This window comes from Rhea pennata, chromosome 7 (genome assembly GCF_028389875.1).
Source record: "Rhea pennata isolate bPtePen1 chromosome 7, bPtePen1.pri, whole genome shotgun sequence".
In the NCBI taxonomy this organism is placed as follows: domain Eukaryota; kingdom Metazoa; phylum Chordata; class Aves; order Rheiformes; family Rheidae; genus Rhea; species Rhea pennata.
This window is the reverse complement of record NC_084669.1, coordinates 13,638,336-13,651,575: the sequence shown is the minus strand read 5'-3', so window position 1 is coordinate 13,651,575 and position 13,240 is coordinate 13,638,336. Positions and strand designations below refer to the sequence as shown.

The window sequence follows — 13,240 nt, the reverse complement described above, 5'->3', positions numbered from 1 at the left end:
CTGCAATGAAAACAGAAAGGTTGCTTCATGACATTCAACAGAACAGGGCACATATCCTCCATGGTTCCATCTGCTCAAAGCCAAGGAGATAATGTGCTCTCTGGAATCGCAATGGGCAGTTATTTTTCAGGGCACAGAGGAGGGAATAAGAAGGTAGAGCCTACCTGAGGTTGAAGCGAAAGATCCTGGTCTCCCTGGTGGGCCTGGAGGTCCCGGCAATCCTTCTCCTAGGCAAAAGGGACACAAATAAGCCTCAGAAAGGATGAGCTTCAGGAGTATGACAGACTAAGTGACAGAGCTGCTGTATCTCCAGTAATGACCCTAGCCAGGTTTAGGCTGGTTTCATTGTTTTCTCCACTGACATATATATCCTTGTTAATTATTTTAATTATTGCTTGTCACCATAGCAGGCCACAGGCATTGAAGCTCCCATTCTTATAGTACACAGTGCTAATCCCAGTTGGCCTCTCCTGCCTTAAGAGGGAAGGTTCGTTCCACTGCATACCTAACCTGGTCCCCTTTGCTACTGAGCAGAGAACAAGGAATGGGGTTATGCTCCTGTCTTGTGCCTTCCTGCACCTTCTCTCTTCTGGCTGTGGAAGAAATCACTGTGCTATAGGAAGGAGAAAGGGGAAATGTTCTTCATGACATCTATTACCTCTGCCCCCAGCTCAAAGTTAAGTCTGGAGAAGTAAAAAGTAAAGATGAAAACAGTTCCAGTTTCTTCCCTGGGAACTTGAGAAGGTCCAGTGTCTTCATAAGAAGTATGGCTTTTATGACTTACAAGTCTGGCTAGCAGATCTCTGCCAAAGCAAATCTCCTCCCCCGGGGCAGCACTACTCTTGCTGCTGTGAAACTATATTGTAGTGAAGCTGTGTTAGTAGGAACCCACTATGTGATAATCTGCTCAGTAAAGTCAGCAGTAAAGATCTTCCTAACTTTCAACAGGTTTAAGACTGCATCTAGGATACTGCAGGGCACAGGACAGAGGCATTGAAAAAAACCTCCCACTTTCCAGGTTTGCTTCAGAGAAACAAGCTCTTACCTGGGGGTCCACGAGGTCCAGGGGGCCCTTGCACAGATTCACCTGATGACCAAAGAAACAAAAACGTTACAGAGTATTTACTCAGCAAACTGCATGGCCCAGAAACATGTGTGTCAACATACCCCCGTTTATATCCCAAGCTCTGCTGTATGACATACCTGGTGGTCCAGGAGGACCTGGCGGTCCTGCTCGCCCTTGTAAATCTGACAGCACTGTGCAAATGAAACATACAGAGAGGGAAAATTGTTGCTATGGAGCTATTGCTGCTATGGAAACACTGTCTTTACATGGCTGACAGAAGCTGTTATACTCAAGGGTGGACTAAGGCAGGAGCTGGGTGACCTGAGTCAAAGCTGAGGCTGAGAAGGGAGAGGACAGATCTGCTCAACTGGCAATGTGATGGTTAAGTCATGAAGCAAAAAGCAGTGCTGAACAGGCTGGTAGCACATATGAAAACAGGGAAGGGATCTCTCTGGAGAGCAAAGATAGCTGAGTGAAAGAGCAAATGACCCACAGAGTAGAGAAGAAAGAAAAGAACTTTGATGTAGAAGAAAAATACTTTCAAAGAGGAACAAGATTTGGGATGAGAAAATTAGGTAGCCATTATTTAACAAGTACCCGCCCTGCGTTATCCTGAGTGGAGATGTATCCACACCTCCAAGTTCAAGCATAAACTCAAAGCTAAGCAATGCCGAGATCCAGGACTCCAGAATGGGGGATGGGACATACTGAAGCATGGTCTGGGTCTACATGACCCCATTCTTGGTGCACACAGATGGTGATCAGGCAAGGATCATTTGTAATTTTATGCCCTCCTCCGCCTTGCCTCTCTTGCTCACTTACAGAGAGCTCACAAACCCTACAAATATTGATTGTAAGTGCACCACACATTTAGTATTACACAGAGCAAGCAGGCACTTTCCACAGGATGCCGCTAAACCACTCTGTTCTGCTCCACTTATTTCCATCTCGAAATAGGATTTATTCCCCTGTGAATTCGTCCTCTAATTTGCAGAGAAATTTCTATTTCCTTCCTTCCTTGTTGGATTAACACGCCATTTCAGACTGGTTCTTCCTTTACAGATGGCTCTGTGTTCATATTACATGCAGAATTGTCCACCGCAAGCACAGTGGCTAGAGGGCCTGGCTGAGATCCAACAGCTTTGTGACTATCTTTGCTGCTGGTGACTATTCATCAGTCACCATTACCCCTCTGTGAAATGGGCCTGGTGCCATTTACCTCCTTTTGAAAGCACTTTGGGATACACAGATGAGAAGCACGCTAGAAGAGGTGGTTAGTATTGCTGTCATGGTATAGATCTACCTGCCAAATGCACGCGTGCACGCACACACACACACACTTGCTCTGTAGCATGCTGAGGGGAAGAGGCATCTCCCCTTAGCTGTAAGCAGCACTGGAGGCTTTCAACACCTCTCCAGGCAAAGAAGTGAAAAGCTAGGCTCACTCACTCTGAGATGTTAATGATGAGACTTCTGTTTTGATAGTTTCTATCACAGCTTCACCTGCGGATCCCTTCTCGCCCCGTGGACCTTTTTCAGGAAAAAAGAAAAGGTGAATTAACTTAGAGAAGGTGACACTGTGCACCCATCCTCATCTCCCTGATGGGGGTTCAGACTTGGCTTATGTGAACTGGGAGTCTGAACTCAGTCCTGCACGGACATTTTTTCAAATACGGAAACCGCTGCACAGTTTGCTTGATCATAGAAAATAAGCTAAGAAGGGTCCTTCAGAGGAGCTTCTCAACCTTTGAGCTAGATACAGGCCCTTCCCAACAGATCACTGTCTGACTGGCAGCGATTTAACAGTGACATTATTATCAGTTAGGCTCTAGTTTGTTTTTCCCACCTTTCAAAATGGCATAAGCCAGTCAGCTGGGCTATATTCCCCACCACAGAAAGGCAACTGCAGCTGAGAAGTGCTTTAGAAATACCAATCTCCAGATAAAATAACAAGAGAAAAAACTTCCACATCACATTCGTTCCTACCACCCCTTTCCTTCCCCTGGAAATGGGGGAAAAAAAAAAAGAAGAACAGAAACTCCTTAAAAGATTAATTAAACCCAATAATTCAGCAAAATGAACTGAAAGGAAAAAGTCTTCAAACAGAAGGAAAGAGATTGTGCCAAGGGCTGAGAGAATTAGAAACAAAGAAAAACTAATGAATGCAGTTCTCTTAAAGGGCTGAATCAAGGCTGATGGCGAACAGTACCTTGCTGTCCAGGGAGACCAGCTGGCCCAACAGGACCTGGTTTCACGGGAAAAAAAAGACTGCATTGGATTTTCCTGGTTGTATTTTACCGTAGCAGAAGAGAATCAATAGATCTTTTTCATAAACATCTGAGAACATCAAATAATATATTTGCACAAATAAATTGAATTGTGATAGAGTATGAATTCATTAGTCTCATATATTACTTGAGGCTCTGGAGAAATGGCTCATTTTCCATCATCTGGCAATTAAAGTGCTCAGTGCTTCTTAGACTGGGGAAATAACCAGATTGCCACTGACCACAATAGAAATGCAAATAGGCCTAATCCTCTCATTGCATTTCCTGCTGCAAATTAGGACTAGCTCCACCAAACTAGCTCCAAGATTAGCTCCAGCTACATGACTAGGAAATGCATATAAGAATCAGGGCCCAGGAACTGCTGCCAGATGACAGTGTGCTTGAGGGCAGTGTCTGACCTGGGATAGAGGACTCTGAAGACCACATTAATGCATAGCTTGGGGGGCGGGGGTATGCATGGGTGGGGTGTTTGCAGTGTCAGATTTCCAGATGCTCATGTGGGATTTCTGCTGTCTTGAGTTCAAAGCTAAGACTGGAAAACAAGCCCTTTCTGATTTCAGTTCTGAAGACAGGATGCATTGGGAAGGGATTGGAGAGGCCTGCTTCCCTGAGAGGCAAAAGGTCTTGATTTGAGTTGCTGGATTTGATCTGTTGTTAGTTTGTATTCATCAGATCAAAGGATAGCAGCACTGCTCCAAGTTTCTCCATCTTCCCAGCCTTCCCTTCTATCCTGCCTCCCTGTGATCATTTCCCATTTTTCTCTCAATGCCACGAACTCTCTAACTCAGCCCTAGGTCTTGGCCTTGCTCTGTGCAGAGAGCACAGACAGCAGGGAAGGGTGAGAACCTTATGTATCTGGACTGCCTAAGCAATCTCACCTCCCACAGAGGACAGCCTGGCAGGGGCAAGAAACATCACACAATAAATAAAGAACTGGGTTGGCAGTGATGCAAGCTGCCTGTAGAAACCACAGTAGAGAAGCAGCTTTCTTACCTGGAACACCTGGGGGTCCAGTAGGACCTGGTGGGCCTGGGGGACCTGGTGGGCCTGGCAAAGCAATAGTTGACGAACCCTCTGGAACATAAGCACATAAATATATTGCATGAATCTGTAACAAATTCATCTCTAAGTAATCATTTGATCAGCTATAATATGTATTCTCTCAATAGAGGGAGACACTAGTACAAAACTGGGACCAAGTCAATATGAATTTAGGAGGTATAATAAAATAATGCAGAAAATCCTCCAAAATGTAAGTGCTTGAACTCACAGCAGTACATACCAGCACTTATAACTTTGCCTGGAGCTCCAGGTTCTCCTAAGAAAAAAAAGGACACAAAAGATGAACTTCTTTCTTTGGGAAGATCCGTCACTATATCAATGAAATTATCCTATTAAACATGTGGTTTCTATTCTCTTTGCTCTTGATCTCTTGTCCAATAAATCATAACAGTAGAATGTCACAGGGGAAAACAGAGTAACAGAGCTCTCCTAATTCAGAGACACCCTTGATCAGCTTTCTGAGTACCACAACTACCAGAACAGGCAATGGGTCCCAATCTGAGAGGCAGACACACAGCTTCCACTGCAGTCACTAGGTCTCATGCTCATATACGCGGGGAAAAATGTGGTCTGCTAATGTTGTCTTAGAGGGAAAACTGCTGTGCTGCCTTTGGCATGTTCAGGGAGGCTTTGGCTCCCCTCTGTTCCTCAAACCTTCTTTCCTGAAGCCACTAGATGCCACTGTTGATCCAGGGACTGGTCCCCTGAGCAGACAATCCTCCCTAAAATTAAGTACTTAGAGAGCAAGCGAGTATTAGGGGGGAAACAAAGCTCACCTTTAGCTCCTGGTCGGCCTGGGTTGCCTGGAAGTCCTGGTATGAGGTAGATGAACAATTTAAAATGGTTAGTGCAAATACTGTTGGTTTGGTTTTTTCCCAGGTACCCCACTTTTAGCTTTGGGTTGATAGGAGCGATTTCCTACTAAAGACATTAGCTCTCAGCATTTTTATGCAGGTTATGCCTACTTACTCCACAACGTCCCTGACACCAGGTGGAGGAATTCATAGTGGACTGTAGAGAGAGCTGGTAGTATCCCTGAGCAAAAGGTAAGGGCTTCCCTTTTCCCACTGTTCTCTGGATGATGGCACTGCTCCCTATATTTTTACCAATTGCTACCTCGCCTCTTTCTTTGTAGCAAACTAAGTTTTGGGGAGAGGTAAACTTTCAAACAGTCCAAGGCCCTGCATTACTGAAAGCTTAAGCACCAATCACAAAACCTGTCTCAAGACCTAAGGGAGAAGCAGAAGCCTTTGGATCCCACTTTGGAAGTCTCGAGTGCTGCAGGGGGGACATTACAAAGTGGTTTTGAGCCCTTATCAAGGCGTGTGTTGATAAATTGGAACATGGTGAAAAAACCTACCTGGGGGTCCTTGGGGTCCTGTGAGACCTGGAAAATAAAAGCAAAAACTCTAAGAGATCTAGGAAAATAGGGGAGGGGGGAGGATAGACAGTGCAAAAAAAGACTACTTTTGCTTAAAATTACAGCCCACAGATGATATAAATCATCTTAGCACCCAGCATATAAATTGCGTGTCGGCTTATAGCAGCTGATGTTCTTTTCTGCAGTATGCACAATCCTGTTATCAGAAAGGGTCTAGACTCCCTATGTCTTTCCTTTCCATTACCCTCTTACAGCACAGAGATCCTTCCTAGTGCTTTGACTGCCAGACAGAACTTCAGAATGAAACTGGAAATCGTTGACAGAAACCACTGTGTTCCTGACTGAATTAAAAATATTTTTGTTCTCTCTCTGCTCTTACCTGGCTGTCCAGCATCTCCGGTCGGACCTGGTGGGCCTCGGGCTCCTGGCATTCCCATAAGACCTGGTTCACCTAGGGACATAATCCCGTTAACAACCTAGACATCACTGACTTATAATCTATCAACCCATTCAAGCTCTACCACCAGCTACCCCTCAGCTCTTTCTATCCTTCGTATCCTCACAGCTAAGCAGCTAATTTCAACATCACCATCTGAGAGGTGAATACCCACAATAAGAAAGAGTTTTGTAGTGAGCAGACATCTGGCACAAGTTCATGTCCAGTTCCATCACATGTCTCATAGGTGACTCTACAGTTTTTCTAAGACAGCAAGATCCCAGGACAGGAATCTATTGCCATCTTCCACCACTCCTTCCCCAAATCAACCTCCTACCAAGTCAAGAAGTATCTGCTTTTCCACTTCAAAGGAAGAGCAGTGAGAGAGGAAGATTCCCTTACCTCTTTCACCTGGCTGTCCATCACGGCCAGCTGGCCCTGTCCAAAGAGAAGAGGTCATTAGGGACTTCTGAAATAGTACCGCAGTTGCCCTGCCCTCCTACTAAGTAGGACACAGCCTAAAACACAAGAGAGTAGCTTTTCATCATACTGTATCTGAATGAAACCTTGGCTGCAATCACTGCAGATCCAAAAAAAGTTCACTTGAAACTTAACTGTAGGACAACTTTTCTGAGTATACGAACTAACCTTAGCTATTTAGAGAAGAGACTTGGGATCACAACCAGCATGATCACAACCAGTATGATTCCAAGTCTGTGATCACAGAAGGAGGCTCTGTCGGTGGAAGTGGCATTGTCCCACATATAATCACAACTGTTTTCTGTTACTCACCTACTGATCCTTTACTCCCCGGCTCTCCTGGAACACCAGGCATTCCTCTTAAGCCTTGTTCACCTGTAACAAAATTAGACAAAAATGAATCAAATAAATCTTGAAGATACAATTTATGACTGCCAGTAATATTTGCTTATTTGCAACTGAAAAACAGCTCTGATAGGATGTTCAAGTCTCATGATTTGTGACTGTTTCTGGCGCTAGAAATGCTCAAGTGAAGTGAATACAGTACACGTGAAGGAGAATTTATCTAAAGCCAAACATAAACATTTTCCAAGAATACTGGAATCAAGAATGGGAGCTAGTTGGTTAAAACTCAGATGCAAAAATGTATAACCAATATAACTACTAACATGAGTATAACCAATATAACCTTCAAACTTCTTTTAGAAAGCTGACTGGGATTGGCTGGGCTATACTATTACTTGAAAACTCAAAAGAATTCAAGTGTGTGTTAGATAGAATGTTATTCCACGGAAACAATCCACTGACCTGTCATTCCACGAGACCCTTTCTCACCCTGGTCACCTACAAAACAAAAAGGGAAGGATTTTGTGAGATTGCTTCATTGTAAAATATCTCTGTCAGACAAAAAGTTGATTTCTGATAAAAGTGCAAAACAACAAACCAAAGAAGGATGGAGTCAATCCCTATGGACAGTATCCATATCTAAAGAAAGTACCCACAAAAGACATTTAATTGATCAACATACCTTTTGGTCCAGGGGCTCCAGCAGCTCCTTTGTCACCTGAAAGATATATTGATGATTGAAGAAGAATAAAAACAAGTTGAAAGGGAAAGGGATTTCATGCATCAAAGAAAATCATAGTGGAATACATGCACTCTGACATCAGAGAAACTCGAACTTCCTTTCCTTTAGTATAGCTCCATCCATTCATGTTTCCTCATCTAGACTTCTCCATTACCTCTCTTATCTCTTGTATTTCTCAATACTGGACTCCAATCACTGAGACAGGTCTATTTCCTCCTCCCCTTTCCTTGTTCACAGGCTTGTCTCTGACCCAAGGGTCTCAATGCTCCATGCTTACATCAAGTCTGCTACTCAGAGCAGTGGTGGAAAAGTACGTCTGCTAGTGCTACTGTTATTGTCCAGAGGAAGAAGAGCTTACCTTTAGCACCTGGAAGACCTGCTTCTCCTCTAAATCCTTGTAGGCCAGGAGGACCTGAAGAAAAATGATGAGGAAGTTAATCTATCCAACTCACCACCAATCATTACTGAAAAAGGAAAATTATCAGAGGTTTTCATTCATTTTTGTTTTCTCTAGTCTATGAGGTGCCATTACAAAGGAATGAAGCACTCACCTGGAGGACCCTGTGGACCTGGAGAACCCATCAGACCTGTGAATAAGCAACATGATTTTTGTTTCAGTAACATCGCAATTAGAAAGTGAACAAATGTCTTTGAGTTTGTCCAACAGCATTTCTGTAACAACAGCCCAGTAAGTGTTTACTTGACCAGGATCCTCCCAGCCACTGGAAGAGCTTACATCACACTGGCATCACCAAAACCAGGACATTAAGTCTGCACAAGCTAGTTCTTGTGATCTAGAGGAAGTGGTTTTCCATGAACTAAGGTAAAAAGACTCAAGCCCTCCATATTGACTGACATACTGGAATCTGGGTTTCAGTAGGGGCCATTCTTTATGGCACACTTTTGGTCCCAGTTATGTGGATTGTAGATTGTTTAGTCTATTAATAGCTTGTTAGGGGGTATGACATTTACTCTATTATCTCTGAATGCAGGGAAAAAACAACTGGAAACATAGCACATCTTCAGGACTGATGTTTTGGGAAACCTCTCTGCCAGCTCCCACTCTCACTAAAAACTCTCAAGCACTTATTGGTCTAAAGGTTATGTGCCTCTACCAAAGTAAGCTTTTTTTAAAATGATGACCAGCAGATCACTTTTCTGATCACTGCAGAGCAACCCAAGCTGAACTAGAAGACTGGAGCAGTCATTACATCCTGACACTTAAACAGGTTGATAGGCTTTCTCTGCTCATCCTCATACTTACCTTTAAGGCCGGCAGAACCTGGGGGACCGGGTGGCCCTGGAGGACCTGGCTCACCGACAACACCTGGTCAATAAGAGCATGAACACATGCTGTAGAATACAACTGTGATTCTATCTCCCTATTCTCCCCACCTCCTGTTATGCTTTCTCTGCTAGTGTCATGAATAACCAGTAACTAATCTGTAGGTCAGTACAAAATACCCAAATAAGCATGCATTATTTGGGAAGAAAATCCCATCTCATTTGCCTTTAGAATGAGTAAAGCTAGAATTCCCCAGCTTTGGTGGCTCAAACAACTGAAAGAAGGCAACACAGATGCTAAGTACTTCTGGTTCTGCCAAAGTCAACTGTGAGATCTGGCAAAACAAAAGACATTTTGTTTGTCCGTTGTAAACTTCGCACAAAAACCCTTTAGGCCAGCTTTTTCTGCACTGACGAACATCTAACATGAAATCTGGATCTCAGTAATCAAAATCAAACCCTACCACTGAAGTTTTTGGTAAATTAGGACCATCTGGTCCTAACCCATTCGTCCATCTCTGCTTTATTCAGGAGTGGCAGACCCAGTTCCTACCTCTGTCTCCTTTTTCTCCAAATCCAGGTGGTCCAGGCTCTCCTCGAGGCCCTGGCAGCCCTTCTCGACCTCTCTGTCCCATTGGACCTTCCATGCCAGGATCACCTATAGGGAACAAATGCCTTGTAATAAGGGGTCTCTTTGCAGGAGTCCTAGGGCAAGGATGCTCCTTGCCCACTTCCTTTGGGAAGGCAATGATCACACCAAGCTGATACCTGTATTCCCATGCGTCAATCAGTTGTGAGAGATTCACAGCATTAATCAAGATGCTTACCCATGCTGCCTTTCTGTCCTTTTGGTCCTTCTGGTCCTTGGTGTCCAACTGGACCAGGAATGCCTGGAAAGAAAAACACAACATATTCAGAGTCCTCGTCCATGTACAATGAACAAATAACATGCAAATAAGGGGCATCTGTCAAGCTCAAGTCTGGAAGGATTCAGCACCTGGGCTAAAGAATGTATTACTTGCAAGGTGGGTGCTTGAATAAGGGATTTATTTGGAAAAGAACAGTACATATGTCAGAGCACAAGAAAGCTGCACGGGCCAAATGCTCATGCAGCTGTGGGACTCTTTCAAAATGAAGCTTGGATATTCACATTCCCAAATTAGGCACATTCAATTAAACAGAAATCAGGCTGAGGCCTTGCTTGTAACCAAGTCTCTGAGCTGTGTCAGTAAGTTAACATCAAGGCATTAATCAAGTGAATTACACCATCTGCTAAATACTGACTCCTTAGAGAAACATCTCAAGCTAGGTTTGCCGTGTGAAATTTGTTCTTGCCTACAGTAACGTCACTGAATGCCCTCTCTCAAAAGGGAGTTGTCCTACTACCTACCTGGGACTCCAGGAAGCCCTCGTTCTCCTGTGGGGAGAAAGAAACAGACAGTCACTGGAGAATAAGTCTTCCCTGTTCTTTCTTTGGGTGGTCATCAACCTCCCATAAAAGGAGTTTATGTTCCTGGAATATTTCGGAGTTCTACCCTCTCAAGCAATACCATATCGGGCCCCTCATAATTGTGTAATAGACTGGATCCTTCACACTGTGCAAAGTCCTCTGAAGCACTTTTTTTGATTAAAATAGGTATAGTTTAGCTTCAGGAATGATTTTCATCCAGGTGAAAGAAGTTTCCAGATTGAAAGCAAGATCTGTTGTCTCTTCTACTGCGACCTCCAAAATTGTCTTTGCCAGCAAGAACGGCCAAAAGAACAACCATCACAACGATATTTGAACTACAGGAGAAGAACTGGTTTCAGATCCATTGACTTTTCTATTTAACTTCTGGAGCAACAAAAATCCATTTGCTACCTAGGTGTCATGGTAGGCTGCCAATCTACCTGAGAAAGCATGCAACTCCAGACTCACCTTTGGGCCCTTGCATTCCCATGTCACCTGCGAAAGAGAGAAAAAAAAAGGGGGGGGAGGGGATCAGGAGAGATCCTGGACTATTTCCAGTGATTGCTCATTTATTTTGTTTTTGTAATTGCTTTCCAGCCCTCAGTGAAATGAGGGAGTCCTGGGTGAATGTGGACACTTTGCACTTGAATAGCGCAGGATCAGACCTGTCCCACTAGCAACACACAGCATCTTGCTCTTCACACCAGTACAGCATAGGATTGGGGCTCCTGCATTAGTTCTGTGCAGTATCAGGCCCTTTAAAGTGGCAAACCAGCCTCACACTACTTTTGCTTAAGCGTAAACCTGCTTCATCTTTCTCAGTGCCAGTTGCCCTTTGTGTTAAAAATCCACATTAAACTTGTGCTTGTGCTCTGCCAGAGCAGAAGAACAGGACAGGGAAAGAGAAGAACTATATGCCTCTACCTTTCAGACCAGGTTCTCCTCTCTCCCCTCGGAAGTAGCCTGCAACAGGAAGTGAAGGGACCATTAGCTTACATCACACAACAAAATAGCTACTCTCTTCACCTACAACAATCCTTCTAATTGGATTTTGAGGCTGCAAGCAGCACAGACTAACACACAGTATGGCTTTGGAAGCAGAGTTTTCTCAGCACATTTCCCTTTGCAAATCCTAGAATTGTAGTTACATGAAGCATCGGAAGTAGGGAGAATGCAGGCTCCCGTAGTCCCTACTCTTGTTTTTGACTCTGATACCCACTGTTGTTAGCCTGTTCCCATCACCCGTGAAATAGAGTAAATCATCTTTCTCTTGCTACGTGAGAAACATAGCTGGCTTTCCCTTGCTAGCATGAGAAACAAGCTAGGGGGTTATATTTCTGTGCAATTATTTCAAAATGGAAAATTCACTTGCTACAGCAAATCTAACATATCTTGGCACAGAATGGCACATCCACAGCCTTCTTTCTTCTCCTCTCCCTGCTGCTTTTGAGGGATGCACCACCAGTGTATTGTTAGTGGCAACAATCTAAGCCCCAGCACAGCCCACCTGTGAGGACAGGTGAGGGCCCTAATTTGGACAGACTGTACTGCACTCTAGCAGCCCTCATCTTTAGGTTCTCAGGCAATCAAAACCCCCACCTCCCTTTAAATAATCCCATCTCATGAAGCATCACAGTCACTGACCCGCCTCACCTCGTTCTATTTCCTTGCTCAGTCTGCTCTTCACCATCAGCCAAACTGACTCTTCATCTCCGTAAGAGAAGGCTGAGGAGGGTGCTGCACCACGAACAAATTCTGCTTTTGAAACTTCCTTGTCTATATTTGCAATCCCTGGGTTAACTGTCAGGTAGCTGCCACTGCTTTTTTCCAGGTCTTTCACACGAGATTTCAGCTGTCTCACTTCTTCCGCTGGAAGGTTAAAGTAAAACGCTAGGGAAGATGCTGTTGCAGGCTCATGCCTGAAATACCTACCTCTAATAGCAGGGACAGCAACACTGTCATGCAACTATGGCCACCGAGTTTTGCAGGATTATTATTATTACTATTATTATAGCAGGAATATCATAGAGTTTAAATGACAGCTTTGGAACCTGCTAGTCTCTGAGAATAAAAACACTAGCTCTCAGGAATTTCCTTACCTTCCTCACCCAAAGGCTATTTATCCCCTCATTGAAGACTTATATCCCTTATTTATTCTTCCTGTCCACTTGAAATATTTTGATGGTACTCACAATCTTCAGCATGATGTGCTCCTCCTCAGCTCTCTGCCATGGCATATCTGGTAGTGAGTGACAGTTTGTTTGGCCTCTCTGCCAGTTTAAACCCTATGTTACTCCTTCTATCCTGGTCAGCATTTTGTTCCTCCTTATCAAACTTTCTCCTGTAAGAAAGCGTGCCCAGCCTCCACAACTTTGCTTTCTTTCATTCTAGCCATTGCTGTAACTTTTCTCAGGGACAGGGATACATAGAGGCTGGTTTCTGTTCAGTTCCAGCCCTAACTACACCTGGAGGTCTCTTACCTAAACCAGCTCTTGCAGTCACTACTTACCCAGAGCAATGAGTCCAAAGAGCAATCCAAGGAGAAGCAACCAAGCCAGAAGCAAACCCAGGAGCCACTTCCACCAGCTACAGCAGGAACCACAGGGGCACCAGGATGGTGCTGATCCTATTGCACCCCCAGCATCACCACCTCGTATTTCTGCAAGGGGGAAGGGGTAATCTCCTGGTTAATGCATGGCTCCTTGA

General features: G+C 44.2%; 1 protein-coding gene across 1 annotated transcript in view; it reads right to left on the bottom strand.

Moving 5' to 3' along the window:
- Positions 1-13,240, bottom strand: part of COL17A1 (collagen type XVII alpha 1 chain) — a 64,060-nt gene that overhangs the window by 9,768 nt on the left and 41,052 nt on the right. Inside the window, exons 17-40 of the mRNA XM_062580016.1 lie at positions 13,044-13,193; positions 12,188-12,403; positions 11,459-11,497; positions 11,003-11,029; positions 10,475-10,501; positions 9,912-9,974; positions 9,638-9,742; positions 9,065-9,127; positions 8,352-8,387; positions 8,159-8,212; positions 7,741-7,776; positions 7,521-7,556; positions 7,026-7,088; positions 6,636-6,671; positions 6,177-6,248; positions 5,777-5,803; positions 5,193-5,228; positions 4,637-4,672; positions 4,348-4,428; positions 3,276-3,311; positions 2,516-2,596; positions 1,204-1,257; positions 1,046-1,087; positions 165-221 (exon numbers count right to left, since the gene is read on the bottom strand). Of these exons, the coding sequence (XP_062436000.1) occupies positions 165-221; positions 1,046-1,087; positions 1,204-1,257; positions 2,516-2,596; positions 3,276-3,311; positions 4,348-4,428; positions 4,637-4,672; positions 5,193-5,228; positions 5,777-5,803; positions 6,177-6,248; positions 6,636-6,671; positions 7,026-7,088; positions 7,521-7,556; positions 7,741-7,776; positions 8,159-8,212; positions 8,352-8,387; positions 9,065-9,127; positions 9,638-9,742; positions 9,912-9,974; positions 10,475-10,501; positions 11,003-11,029; positions 11,459-11,497; positions 12,188-12,403; positions 13,044-13,193 (1,473 nt within the window). The remainder of the gene's footprint in view (positions 1-164; positions 222-1,045; positions 1,088-1,203; positions 1,258-2,515; positions 2,597-3,275; positions 3,312-4,347; positions 4,429-4,636; positions 4,673-5,192; positions 5,229-5,776; positions 5,804-6,176; positions 6,249-6,635; positions 6,672-7,025; positions 7,089-7,520; positions 7,557-7,740; positions 7,777-8,158; positions 8,213-8,351; positions 8,388-9,064; positions 9,128-9,637; positions 9,743-9,911; positions 9,975-10,474; positions 10,502-11,002; positions 11,030-11,458; positions 11,498-12,187; positions 12,404-13,043; positions 13,194-13,240) is intronic.